General features: G+C 46.8%; 2 protein-coding genes across 5 annotated transcripts in view; both read left to right on the plus strand.

The window, feature by feature from the left end:
• The window catches only part of Txnrd1 (thioredoxin reductase 1), an 89,243-nt gene that overhangs the window by 54,922 nt on the left and 19,852 nt on the right, over positions 1 to 14,469 (plus strand). For all 4 annotated transcript variants that reach the window (XM_059245654.1, XM_059245653.1, XM_059245652.1 and 1 more), the window contains exons 2-4: positions 9,992 to 10,114; positions 11,607 to 11,679; positions 13,229 to 13,348. In XM_059245654.1, coding sequence (XP_059101637.1) covers positions 10,028 to 10,114; positions 11,607 to 11,679; positions 13,229 to 13,348 — 280 coding nt within the window. In that variant the 5' untranslated portion in view covers positions 9,992 to 10,027. The remainder of the gene's footprint in view (positions 1 to 9,991; positions 10,115 to 11,606; positions 11,680 to 13,228; positions 13,349 to 14,469) is intronic.
• Positions 1,176 to 2,513, plus strand: Eid3 (EP300 interacting inhibitor of differentiation 3). The gene has a single exon (XM_059245656.1). The coding sequence runs from the start codon at positions 1,286 to 1,288 to the stop codon at positions 2,408 to 2,410; it is 1,125 nt and encodes a 374-aa protein (XP_059101639.1). The 5' UTR covers positions 1,176 to 1,285; the 3' UTR covers positions 2,411 to 2,513.

Genomic DNA, 14,469 nt, shown 5'->3' on the forward strand with positions numbered 1-14,469 from the left:
GGAAGACTCTCAAACACTGAGAGACATCTCTCCAGCTCCAAGGAAGTATATTTTATATATTTCTGATATTTCAGTGGTTTTTCTCTCCCTCCCTCCTCTCCCTTGCTGTCTGTTTTGGAGACAAGGTCTCACTCTAGACAGGATGACTTGAACTCCCGGGGCTAGAAGTTAAAGAGCACTCATTCCTTGGGACACACAGGATCTGAGGCCCGCGTCTGACCCCTTCAGGCACCAGGCATGCCTGTGGTGCACATACATACATGTAGGCAAAATGCTCATACATACAAAATAGCACTTTTTTTTATAATTTAAGAAAAAGCGTCTCAGCCTTTTTGGTTTTTCAAGACAGGGTTTCCCTGTGTAGCTCTAGCTATTCTGGAACTTACTCTGTAGACCAGGGTGGTCTTGAACTCAGAGAGCTGCCTGCCTCTGCCTCCCAAGTGCTAGGATTAAAGGTTTGTGCCACCATGCTCAACCTGAGTTTCTGAGTTGCTCCTGGAAAAAAGAAATTACTGCACTTGAGTAAGGCCTTTGGAATAATTTAGTATAGCTATAGACCTTACTTTGCTTCATTCATTGTGAAGGACTTTGTCCTGGCCGCCTCCCCGCCCCCTCCCCAGGGTTCAGGTGAACCAAAGGAGCAGGGCCTAGCAGCTGCTTCTCCCCTGAACTGCCCTCTCTCGTCCAGCTTTCTGTGGTGGTGGTAGGCAAGTGCCTGCTGTGCTTAGAACAAAATACTCCTTGTATTGTTACATCGTGTGTGCTGACACCTGAACCACTGACTGCCCAATGAGTCTCCAGTGAGCTGGTGCTGGCTTTTCCAGAGCAGATTATTCACCCGGTACATGCTATCACAGATGATGTTTAGAATCTTGGTAGATTGCTCATCTTCTAGGATTCAGGTTAACCACCTCAGCAGAGGAGAAAAGCCTTTATGTAGCCTTTGGCGGGCTTCCAGATAAACAGCGCCTTTGCGGAGTCCTGCCCACTGTTCTTCCACCCTTGAGTGGAGACGCCTCTGAGATGGCTTTTGTGTAACGTGAGCCTCCCTCGCCGGCTGGAACGTAAATTAGCATGGCATAAAGGGAGGCTGGGGGAAGGCTGGGGCTGGAGCTGACCCCTGGCCGACCCGCAGCGGGGCCTCACTGGGGGCGTGGTCACGGACGGGCTGGGGGCGGGGCCGCTCGCGCATGGGCAGGAGGCCTCGGCTCCAACTGTCCCCAGTCGCCACAACGGCCGCCGCCACCGTTAGCCCTCGGAGAGCTGTTGCCTGCGTGCCACCACCATGTCTAAAGGAGACGCTTCCCTGGCTGGAGGCAAAGAGAAAGGCGAGGAGCTGGTCGGAAGCCTGGGCTGGCGGTACCTGGTGAAGCAGGGGGAGGAGGAGGAGGCAGAGGCGCTGAAGAAGGAGGAGGAAGAGGAGGAGGAGGAGGAGGAGGACTGTTGCTCGGACGACCTGAGCCCCGAGGCCCCGGGCATGCACCCGGACCTCCTGGAGCTGGCGGTGGACCGAGAGAAGTGCCGCAGCATCCGCAGGCAGTACCGGCAGCTCATCTACAATGTGCAGCAGAACCGGGAGGACATCGTGAACACGGCCAGCGACTCGCTGACCGAGGCCCTGGAGGAAGCCAACGTGCTGTTCGATGGAGTGAGCCGAACCAGAGAGGCAGCCCTCGACGCCCAGTTCCTGGTTTTGGCCTCGGATCTGGGTAAAGAAAAAGCAAAGCAGTTGAATTCTGATATGAGCTTTTTTAATCACGTTGCGTTCTGTGACTTGCTGCTGGTGTTTGTGGGCCTGAATTGGGTGGAAGACCAGTGTGAAGAGCTCAGCGACTGCGATGACAGCATGGCGCTTTCCTTCTGGGGGATGGTGCAGAAGGAAGCGACGACCTGGATGCTGCGAGCTGAGACGTTCCACTTCATTTTTGGTTCGTTCAAGGCAGAGCGTCGTGCACGAAAGCCCCGGCTTGAACATCACAAAAGGGCTTGCAAAATGGAAGGAAATGGAGATATGCCTACGAAGTTGAGGAAGCTGGACGCGCATGCCAATCAGGAGACGACAGAAAAAGAAGTAGAAAGAATCTTGGGATTGCTGCAGACCTACTTTCAAAAGTACCCCGATACTCCAGTGTCGTATTTTGAGTTTGTGATTGATCCAAACTCATTCTCTCGCACTGTGGAGAATATCTTCTATGTTTCTTTCATTATAAGGGATGGCTTTGCGAGAATAAGACTTGACCAAGACAGACTGCCGATATTAGAGCCGACTAATGTTAACCAGGCGGATGAAGAAAGTGATTCCTGTTCCTACGGCAGGAAGCAAGGAGTTATATCTTTGAGTTTACAGGACTGGAAAAATATTGTCTCCACTTTTGAAATTTCAGAGGCTATGATCAAAAACTCATACTAAAGGTTTTGTTTGTAGTGTATGACTCCGTCTTGTACTAGCATCTCAAAATAGATTCTAAACAGAAGCACATGTTCTAGTAAACTATTTTCCAGAACAAATGAAATTGTCTCCTTGCAGTGTATTTTTCTTGATAACTTAGAAGGTTATAATCTTACTTAAAAATTGACTATCTTGCTTAGGGGAAGTTTTTTGAAATCCACACCATACTTTTAGTAAGTTCTTGAGTTTCTTAGGAGGTATTAGCCGACTTGGTAAAAACAAAACCCAGGACTCTCTGATACTGAACTGCTTCCCACCAGGTGGGGAAAGAGTGAGAAAAAATGCCAGTTAGTCAGTAGTGGGGCAGCATTAAGACTAAAAACATAGGTGACATGCTTCCTTTCAAAAAGTGGATCTTCATATTCCAGTTTCCTTGATAAATGAACTTAACAAGAGTGAGTGTGCGTGCGTGCGTGCGTGCGTGTGCATGTGTGCGTGCTGTTAGACTCAAGCAGCCAAGGCATCTTGGGTTTTTGTTTGTTCTGTTGTCTTGAGACAGGGTTTCACTTTGAAGCTCGACTGTCCTAGAACTCAGATCCACCTGGACCTGCCTCTGCCTCCCACTTGCTGGGACTAAAGGTGTGCACCTCCACGCCCCTTGAGAAGGCATTCTTGGTAAGAAAACAAGGTCAAGTGTGTGGAATTGTGACAAGTGAGACATGAGAACGTGCAGATTTATAGAAACTTTTCTACTCGAATGTTAAGCTGGGCAGGAATCGTGGCAACCTTCCCAGTCTTCTCAGAGGTAGATGATGTTTTTATCACACTCAGTAGCCTTGTCTTTACTGATCTTACCACTGTTATTTCTACACAGTGTCCTTCGGAATCAGTGCTGGTTCATCATGTAACACCTTGGGATATTTGTCTCAATTAACCCTGATTAAAAAGTATGTTGGGGGGGGGGCTGGAGAGATGGCTCAATGGCTAAGAGCACTGGCTGCTCTGCCAGAGGTCATGAGTTCAATTCCCAGCACCCACACGGTGGCTCACAACCATCTCTATGGGATGGTCTCTTCTGTCATGCAGGCACTACAATGCAAGTGGTGTGCGCATATACGTAAAAATTAAAAGCACAAACTCGAGGGGGTTTGCTCTGTATCTGGGCCTGTACAGCAGGATTTGTGACCTCTCCATCACCTCTCGTGCTTGCACCGCAAACCCCGTTTCTTGTGGGCCTGGGGTGGACGGAGACGGGGCTCATTTGAGGAGTCGTGCTGACAGTATAGAAGATAACATTAAAGGAGGCACTGCTCCGGATAGTGCAAGATGGGACCTCCTTTTAAGGTGTTTGCGTAATTTATAAGGGTTTTTTTTTCCCTTTCTTTGGTGCTTTGCGGTTTTAATAATGTAAATTACGGGACAACAGGGGATGTAGTTCAGTGGTTGAGTGCTTTCTTAGCTTGAGGGCTGCCTTAGCTTCTGCCCTCAACATCAGTGGGGTGGGCACGTGTGTGCAGTGCGTGTGTGCGTGCGTGCGTGCGAGTGTGTGTGAATTATTTGGTGATTGATACAGAAAATTTGGGTTATTAAAATTCCAGAAGAGGCAGCAGACATGCCCGGAGCTATTTTTATGGATGTAAGTCTTTGGTGGTGGAAAAGTCTGCCATTGGTGTGGTTAGTGGTGCTTTTGTTATGCTTAATAGTAACAGTAAAATTTCCTACTAAATCTAAGGAAGGAGGGGGCGGGGAGAGGAAATCCAGCGTCTAAGTGACACCCAGATTGAGAGGAGGGGTCTTTAGTGGAGAAAGTTTTCATTACACCGGTAATGTACAGAGAATTCAGGAGAAAAATCCCAATGAGACAGACACTTTGTATAGCCGCTGTTTCCCCTCCGAACATGAGGACGTGCTCAGCCTTCATCGCCGGCCATCCTTCAGGATGAAGGGCAGCATCGTCTGGTCTGCTGAGCCTCATCCTGGCATCTCTCAGCCGGAGCCCTGGGCCCTTTGGGAGGTCAGCGTTGGGAAGAGAACATGCTGCTGGGTTACAAGATCCGACTCAGTTTCTTCCTCAGCAGACCGAATTGTCGATGCCTCTGCCTGGTTGTGTTCTGACATGTAGACAGCTTGAAAACACGGTAGAAAATAAAGAGGCTTGGGAGAGGTTAGTTTTCTGATCAAGTGGGAGGGGTGATTTTTTTATTTTTTTTATTTATTTATTTTTTATTTTTTTCGAGACAGGGTTTCTCTGTGTAGCTTTGTGCCTGTCCTAGAACTCACTCTTTCATCTCTGTATTGGCTCCGTGTTTCTTATTTAACAAGATCGTTCTTCTATACTCTGTAGCCCAGGCTGGCCTCGAACTCGAGAGTACTGGGTTTAAAGGTGTGTACCACCACTGCCCGGCTTTTATTTTTATTTTTTTTTTATATTATCACTCTGGGCTCTTGCTTTTGCTTTTACTGGTTGTAATGTTGCATGGTTTGTTGCATTATTTTGGATTCAAAGTAGGGACCTTGGAAAAAGAATTGAGCAGTAGAAGATGAATTCAGTTATAGAAATGAACTGAATTGTCAAGGTCCAGTAAAAGAAGCTCACTCTAAGGAGAAATTTTACGGGTTTTGTTTTAAAGTTAGAATTCTGATGGTACCAGGCACATGTGGTACACATACGCACAGGCAAAACACTCAATCTAAAGCAAGATTACAGGATTAAACTAGAAAAAATGTATGTGATTATAGTTACTAGGTGTGATGTATTAGGAAAAGCAAGAGATTAAAGAAAGATGTGTTTGAGTGTAGTGTGTGCGTGCACACGCACGTGCTTGTAATGCTCGTATGTGTGGAAGTGAAAGAATAACCTTTTTTTTTTTCTTCTTTGAGACAAGGTCTTGCTCTGTAGACCAAGCTGGCCCCAGATTCATGGAGCTCCACCTGCCTGTCTCCCAAGTGCTGGCATTAAAGGCATGTGCCACCACAAAGGGGCAGCTTTTGAAAGTTGTTTCTTTTACTGTGTGATCGATCTGGGGATTGAACTCAGGGCGTCAAGGTTTGTGCAGCTAGTTCTTTTACTGATTGCACCATTTCAGAAGCTTCCCCCGTATTTTTTTAAAGCCATTTAAATTAATTAGTTAATTTGATGTGCCTGGTCATTTAGAGGTCAGAGGACAGCTTTTGGGAGTTGGTTCTTTTTCCATCTGTGGTCCCAGGGATTAAACTTGAGTTTGGCGGCAGGTGACTTTATCTGTTGATTGATCTCACCAGCTTGGGCAAGTTTAGTGCCGTAGCCTGTCATAGCTGAAACAGAGATGACATCTGGTTTGGATTTGATGGGACTTAATGTGCACAAACATGTCTAGCACAGTATCTGTCTCATTGTGGACACTCAGCCCATTGTACGGTGCCACCTACTTCTGTGTTGGAGACTCAGTAATGGAGTCTCATGCTTTGTAAGTAACTTCCTTCCCTTTGTTCGGGGGGAATCTGTTGACAACTGATTGTAACGTGCACATGGCTAACTGACTTAACAGTACCAGGCGCTGCTGGGGTTGCCGGAGGAGAATGGTAGAGCATGCTCCATCCAGAATGTGATTTACAATGTCCTGGCTATGCTGCCAAACACCCAATAGCTTTAGACAACACTACAGTAGCAGTCTTGGAGGCTGGATGTCCAACCAAAATGGGTTTGGCTAGACCAAAATCGAGACACAGGCAGCTCTGGTTCCTGTCTTAGGAAGCTGTTCTCATTGGATTACATTTTGAGTGGGACACTATTTAGTTGGCGCTGAATGATCGCTAGTTCAATTTTAAGTAGGGTTAAAATGAAAGTGTAGTGTTCAGTTCTAGGGTCAGCTGAATGCTTCAGCTGTTCACATTGGCCAGTTAAATCTTAAAGATTCAAGCTCCTGTGGCATACTTTTTTGTTTTTGTTAAAAGCTGGTTGATTTAAAGCTTGAACTGTAAAAATCCATTAGATACAGAATTTTGGTAAAGAATACTTCATAAACTATTTTAGTTAGAGTTTCTATTGCTGTGAAGAGACACCATGACCATGGCAACTCTTATAAAGGAGAACATTTAATTGGGGCTGGCTTACAGTTCAGAGGTTTAGTCCATTATCATCATGGAAGGTAGCATGGCTCAGCAGACGGACTTGGTGCGGGACAAGGAACTGAGATGAGAGTTCTACATCCCGATTGGCAAGTGGCAGGAAGAGAGTGCCACCCTGAGCCTGGCTTGAGCTTCAAAGCCCATCTCCATAGTGGCATAGTTCCTCCAACAAGGGCACACCTCCTGATAGTGCCACTCCCTGTGAGTCCATAGGGGCCATTTCCTTTCAAACCACCACATAAACCTTTGGAAGAGGGAGGGTGTGGCCTTTTAGAATATATTTGTTCTCACTTAGGTGTATTGCAAAAGGTTGGTTTCAAGAGCAAGTTTTTATTTTTCTGTTGTGTACCTGTTTGTCCTAAGACTATGCAGTTAAAATGAATTTGAGATGCTAATAATTATGTTTTAAGTAAAATTTTTATTTATGGTGTTTCAAGTGTGATTCCTTTGCTGTCCATTGAGGTCATAGAAGGTCAAGATTTCTAAGATAGCCGTTTCTCAAAGACCAAATGCTTAATCTAGCTGTCATCAGCCCCTAGCTATGATTCTTTTATCCGAGTGAATCAGAGACAGACATGTTCATGACAGCTTCAGAGTGCTCCGTTGGGGGCCTTTGGCTTCCAGTTTCTTCAGTTTACTTTAGGATAGATCTTCCTCTACTTGATGACGTCTGGTCTCTTTAAGAATGATGAGTTCAGATCACATTCCTATCCCATTCAGAATACTGTGGGTATGTACGTGGGATATGCCATTGTTACGTGGAAACATGCGTCCATTCACAAAGACAGGTATCTTCGGATTGGATCTCATGTTCCACGTAAGGGGGATCTTCATCCATCCAGTGAAAATGGGAGCGCTGATCTGTACACCTTTGATTTCTCAGTGACTGTGCTTTAAAATGATGACCCCAGTATCGGCACTATCATCCCCTTGTGCTGTCCTCTCTCTCCATGTTCTTCTGTGTCATACTGAACAGTGGTTCCAGAAGAGGATTGACTTTTGTGCCTGCCTTTTGTTCACCAGTTGAACAAAAGCCACACCCAAGTGCTGTCGGTTATTATTACTTTGTTTTTATGTGTATGGTGTTTGTCTGCATGTACGTCTGTGCATAGCTTGTGTGCCTGGTGCCTGTGGAGTAACAAGACAGTTGTGAGCTGCCATGTGGGTGCTGGGAATTGAACCTAGGTCCTTTGGAAGAGCAGCTGGTGTTTTTAACCACAGAACCATAACTCCTCTCCATTTTTTAAAAACGATTTTTAAGTGTGTGTGTGTGTGTGTGTGTGTGTGTGTGTGTGTGTGTGTGTGCAAGCTGGTGTCTGGGAATCAGACTCTACAAGAACGGGACACTGAACTACTGGTCCATTCATTGCCTCAGCCACACAATGGTTTTTTTGTTTGTTTGTTTTTGTTTTTTGTAGGCAGGGTTTCTCTGTGTAACAGTCCTGGCTGTCCTGGAACTTGCTCTGTAGACCAGGCTAGCCTCAAACTCACAGAGATCCTCCTGCCTCTGCCTCCCAAGTGCTGGGATTAAAGGCGTCCGCCACCACCCGGCAACAATGGTTATTTTTTAAGAACATCTGTTTAAGTTTTTTGTTTACCCTTTAAAACCAACAGATGAGCCTCGTGCTTTTGGTGACCCCTCGGGAGGAGTCATGCTGGTCATCTGGCGTACTTTGATCTGAGGGGCTGTTACTACCAGCTTGTTTTTCCCCACAGTGCTCTGCATTGAAGGAGAAGCTTTGGTCATCATGCCAGCTCATGAGTGCTGGCTGTGCTTCCCAGCTTCTCGAGGTAGACCTTTTGTGCAGACGGTCTGGGTGGCACAGACTTGCCCCAACTGTTGCTGGTTTCCAGGTTTCCTCCCTCCAGCCCCCCGGCTGCAGCTGAGAGGCACCCGTGGGGCCGTGCTTCCTTCTTCACGCCCCTCCACGGCACCCCCCTCCAAATCCCAGACGCCCTGTTCTACTGACCCCCGTCTCTGCCCTCCACCCTCCACACCTGATTGTAGGCAGGAGAAAAACACGCAGTCTGGGCTGGTAAGTTTGGGGGTGTCTAGTTATTGAGGGTAGAACTGGATTTAAACATGTTTTATTGTACTTACTGACTTTTCAGTCATTATCGTCACCAGCCCAGGGTTTTATTATAAGGTAATAGTGAATGTATTGTTAAAACAGTGTGAATGTAGCTAGTTACATATAAAGCTAATGTGTATACACTAGAATGGAAAGATATTTAAAATGTTTCCTTAGAACCTGTTTTTAAAGTCTGATACATGCAAATACTGAAACAGAAATGAAACAGAACTTTAGATGTGCATGCTAAAGCAATGAGCTTCATGGAGTCCTACCTTTTCCTGCCTGGTTAAATGTCCCACGAGGGCTGAGCGGTAGAGTGCATGCATAAGACTGTGACTTTGAGGCTGAGCGTGGTTGCGTACACCTTTAATCCCAGCACTTGGGAGGCAGTGGCAGTCTGTATAGGGAGTTCCAGGAGACCCAGAGCTACATAGCAAGACACTGTGTCATAAAACAAAATCCCCCAACCTATAGAATACCTCGTAGAGGCAGAGACATTTAACTTACATGTAGATCAATACTGGTTAGTGATTTTTCTGAGATTTTAGGTTTTTGCATCTCAACCACACAATGTAATAAAGTCCCAGATCTTGGCCAACTTTGCAGTTGCTGTGTTAACATCATTGTGTTCACTGTTTCCCAGACTCCCTTCTTAGCCTAAGACCTTCACCCATTGGTTCTGTTTTTACTGGAAAGTAAAGGTGATTGCTAAATTCCATTACTGGCGGCACTATTAAAAACATGCTGGGCAGTTATAACTAATAGTCTCACACTGCAATTGGGAGAATTTCAGTAGAAGTTTTCTGTTTCTGTGTTTTGTTTTCCCCATAGTGAGAGAAACCTAATTTAAAATCTAGTTTAAAAACTCCAGGAAGGGCTGGTGAGATATGGCTGAGCAGGTAAGGCACCAAGCTGATAAACTTACTCCACCAGATTTTCCTCTGATTTCCACAACCATGCTGTGGCAGTCTCCCTCCCCTACAAATAAATAAATAAGTAAATATAACCAGGTAAGAAAAAACAAAAAAATCCGGGCAGTCAGTTTGAAAATATCATCGGTGAAACCAATTTTGTATAATTAATACGTGCTTGTAAAACACTAAATTCTGGAGAGAGAAGTGTTAATCCATCTTTGTTTAGATGTTAGTCGGTTTGGATGGGCTGTCAGTATGTGGAGTTGTGTGGACACTCAAGAGTAGGTAGCAGGAGTGGAGAAGGGCACTGGGATGCAGGATCGGCGATCCTGGCCTTGATGAAAAGAAGCACTGGTCCCCTTCGGGAAGGCTGGATGTTTCCACGTGGAGCTGCAGTGAGAGTCGACATTTTCCTTGAAAATGACCTTTGCTTTTCTTGAAAGAAAGCTGTTTGGACATTGCTGCTTTTCAGTTCAATTCTTTTCCTTTACGTTGTTTTCCTGCAGCCGCATCAGAAAGGCCAACTTCAGACGCTGCCTACAATGAATGGTTCCAAAGACCCGCCCGGGTCCTACGACTTCGACCTCATCATCATTGGAGGAGGTTCCGGAGGACTGGCGGCAGCTAAGGCAAGGAAGGCCCTCTGTGCTGTGGCGTCCGTCGGGGCGATGGTTAGGACGCAGTGACGCTGCAGTGATGCAGTGATGCAGCAGTGATGCAGTGATGCTGCAGTGATGACGCAGTGACGCTGCAGTGACGCTGTGATGCAGTGATGCTGACGCTGCAATGACGCAGTGATGCTGCAGTGACGCTGCAGTGACGCGGTGCTCCTGCCCCTGGCTGTTCCACACTCTGGATTTGCCCCAGACAGGCTTGTGTTTTCCCATTGACTTAGGCGTCTATTAGACACATAAAGGGACCACTTTGTAAGTCACTTTCCCAGACTGAATGTTGGCTCTTCAGGTAAAGTTCAGAGCCCAGGGGTTTAAGGAACACTTTGTTTCATTCTAAATATGCTTGATTTTTTTCTTTTCAAGGACAGTAAAGGTGTATGGAAATGGTTTGAAGTTACATACTTTGTTTTGTTTTGTTTTGTTTTTTGGTTTCTCGAGACAGGGTGTCTCTGTGTAGTTTTGGTGCCTGTCCTGGAACTCACTCTGTAGACCAGGCTGGCCTTGAACTCACAGAGATCTGCCTGCCTCTGTCTCCCGAGTGCTGGGATTAAAGGTGTGCACCACTGCAGCCCAGCTGCTTTTTTATTTTTTAAAAACATTTGATCTTTTTCACTTTGATTTCTCTGTAATTAATCTTCAATGAACAGTTAGTTCTTAAACTTAATCAAAACCGATTTGCCTCTGGTGTGTGTGGGGCGATTTGAGAAACTGGTCCAGGGCCTGACTGGGGAAAGGCTCCGCAAATAGGAAAGCCGCTTAAGTGTGAGGCTCTGGCCCTGGCTTGAGGTACAGGAGATGCCTGTGTGACGGCCCTCGGGCCTGCCATCCTTCCCGCAGGATCTCTGACAAAGGTGTCGCCTGTGGTCAGCCCGTGAAGGTGATCTCGTGCACCTCCCACATCAGGAGCAGGCGGGTATCTGGCATGAAGCGGGGCTTTGCTAAAGGTGTCTCAGCAGTAGCACCTGCGTTTCCTCCTCTGGTGGTGGTGTGTTGGAAGGACACACGGCCTCAGTCCTTGCTCTCCTGTAGACCATGCTTACTCTGTGAGAACAGTAGTCTCTACAGGGCAGTTCCAGAAAAACAAAACCGAAGCCCCTCCAGTACTCTGGCTTAGACAGAAGTGGGGAATACTTAGTTTTCAGATGTTGCCTTCCGGGGAACAGGGTGAGGCAGACGCCTTGGGCCTTACCAAGTGTTTACCGCTTTAGGTTTGTGCTGTGTCTGTTAGTGTTTGAGAGGCATTGTGCAGAGGTCCTCCAAGGCTGCCAGCTCTAACGATTTTTCAGTTATAATCTGTGTAATCTTTGTCTTAGCCTGTCCTGCCGCTGAGCTAATCCACAGTGCAGGGTTCCCACACATCCATCTGTGATTGGTTGTGCCTTAGAGCGTGAGGGCCAGCCCCTATTTCATCCTGTTGTTAACTCATTTTAATAATTCTCTTTCCCAGGAGGCAGCCAGGTTTGACAAGAAGGTGCTGGTCTTGGATTTCGTCACACCAACTCCTCTTGGCACCAGATGGGGTGAGTTTCTGAGCTACTGCACACGTGGTTTGTCCTTTCCCCTGGCAGTGACGTTGATGACTCCTAAAGCCCAGCTCTTCACGAGAACTGAGCTAAATGCTGTAGATTGAGGTTCAGCAGAAACCCTGACCACTAGCTGGCCAAGGTGACAGACATTTCATGATCTCTTCTACAGTGGAGCATTCTCCCCGAAATCCACCTCCTGCATTCAGATACCTGAATAAGTCAGCCGTAGGCATTCTGCGTCTTGGAGAAGGACATACTGGCTGCTCATTCACTGACTGTGTGTCAGTTCCTTGTGAAGCAGGGCATGGGCTGTAGTGGTGCCCTCGCTGTGGAAGAAGTTCCTGTCCCTGTGGGACTTCTGCTATAGTGGGAAACGAAAGATAAGCGAGCCCTTTGCTCTTAGTGGAGCGTGGTACTCAAGGAGGGCCTTCTGGGTAGAGGAGGGCTTAGCTGTGCGGTTTGTAAGGCAGGGTTTGTGAAGAAGTGCCCTCTAGAAGCACTGCGGGAGAAATGGGGTGGATGTGCTAAAAGCTGAAGCGGAAATCAGGCAGTGTCTGCTAGCATTCTCACAGAGTAGATTCATGGGTCTGGGGGCAGGTAGGCGTCCTTTGCGGGTATAGTCGGGTAGTCGGAGCTGCATGTAAGAATAAGAAGTAAAAGTGGGAAGGCAGGCGGGTCAAACTGGACAGCACTTCCTAGGACAAGTTGAGGACTTCGGACCAGTGAAGGCAGATAATGGGCTCATTTAGAAAAATGACTAGTACACTTCATAAAGATGACTCGGCTCCCTGCATTAGCAGTAGCAGGTGGTAGTGTAGCCAGACACAGTGGCATTGCAGCCTGTTAACTCATCCAGCCAGCACATGATTGGTGTTCCACACTCCAGGGGTGCGGATCTTGGTGCGGATTCATTCCCTGACCTGTGGAGTTAGGACCTCATGGTGATTCTGTGGTGGTATTCTCCTCAGAAGACATGCCTTTGAACTGTGAGCTCCCTAGCCACCTCCCTCTCTGCCTGCATTTTGTTCTGATAGAAATAAGTGATCACACTGTTCTCTCAGCTTAGAGATGACTGTTTTGGGAGAGAGTTTTAACATAGGAGTTCTGTGGAGAATCAGTGAAAACTATAGGCTGCTTCCTCAAAAACTCACATAGACACCAAATTCTATACATATTTTCAGATCTGCACATAACCATGTTTAGTATAACAACCTCTTCTTTATTTCTGTGTGTAGATTTAGTAGCAAGTATAGCGTTACATACATAGTAAAATTTCAGTTTTTGTGTCACTGTCAGCCTTTTGAATCTGGAAGTTATAGAAACTGTGGAAATCTGTCTGTTTTGTTTCAGGATGACAACTGTCCTCTGTACATAGGCTCTGTGACGTTAGAAATGCCAGGAGACTTGGGAACAGACTTTAACGGTGTTGGCCGCACTAAGCAATAGTAATAATAATAACAATAGCGTCTCATTACGTCTTAATAATCTTTGGCTTCTTTGAAGGCCCTGAAGTGGGTATGAACTGACTTCTCTGGTGTTGCAGGTCTCGGAGGAACGTGTGTGAACGTGGGGTGCATACCTAAAAAGCTGATGCACCAGGCAGCTTTGTTAGGACAAGCCCTGAAAGACTCCCGCAACTATGGATGGAAAGTCGAGGACACAGGTATGGGAGAAGAGAAGCGCCTGTGGGCTGTGGTCTTGCGACCTACCATCTCAGTACCTGGAGCTTCGTTCTGAGATGAGTTCTGCTAGTAGCCCACGTTGGCCCAGAGCTACCCATTGAAAAGTTTTAGAAGCACTTCTTGAACTCTGAGCTTCTGGGGTGTTGTGACTGGGGTGCTTTGACGCTCAGGGCTGTGGACAGAACTTAGTTGTAATGAATGCATTGCATGAGAGTTCGAACCACTGGCTTTTGGGCATTGAGTGACAGCTGCATCCCTACATCGTGTGACTAGTGATGACTTCCCTGTTACGTGCTAGCATTGTGACAAGTCCATTATCTACTAGATTTCCTTAAAATGCAGTACTTAAAAAACAAATCAAAACAAACTCAACCCACATAGCAACAGAGGTTGGTAAAACATTGGTGGTTATTATAGTTGGATGATTGGCACATGGGGCAAGATATGTACTGTCCTATTCTGTTCCTGGTGGACAGAGGCCAGCCAGACAGGCTCTCCAGGCTTCCTACAGCATCCCGCCCCAAGTATCTAGTGTCTTGATGCCCGAGCCCCTGACATGACCTGATCTCGAAATGCTGGCTCTAGTTCTAACATTGTGTGCTGTGTGAATGGCGTGTCTGTGGTTTATCAAGTTTTGTGTGTGGTCTCCAAGAAGCAGGCGTTAAGTATCATAAGCCTGGCTTCAGCATGTGCTCGGTGGCCGGGCTGCCTGGCTGGTGTGTTGTAGACTCTTTTCTTGAGAGAAGCCTCTTTTCAGGTTGTTTCTTCTTCAACCACAGCCTCCCGGGGCTTGTCTCTTCCCTGTGCCCTGAGTGTGTTTTATCTGTGCCGTTATCCTGTTCAAGTCATTAGTAACAGTCATTAACCAACAACTGAAGGTTATTTTGTTGGTGGCGGTTTGGTGTTTTTGAGACAGGGTTTCTCTGTATAGCCCCGGCTGTCCTGGGGCTTAATTTGTAGACCAGGCTAGCCTCGAACACGCAGATCTGCCTGCCTCTGTCTGTTTCCTGAGTGCTGGGATTAGAGGCCTTTTTTTTTTTTTTTTTTTTTAAGACGGAAGCTTTACTCTGTAGCCCAGGCTGGCCTGGGACACACTGGGCGC

The sequence above is a fragment of the Peromyscus eremicus genome, chromosome 18 (assembly GCF_949786415.1).
Source record: "Peromyscus eremicus chromosome 18, PerEre_H2_v1, whole genome shotgun sequence".
Lineage (NCBI taxonomy): Eukaryota > Metazoa > Chordata > Mammalia > Rodentia > Cricetidae > Peromyscus > Peromyscus eremicus.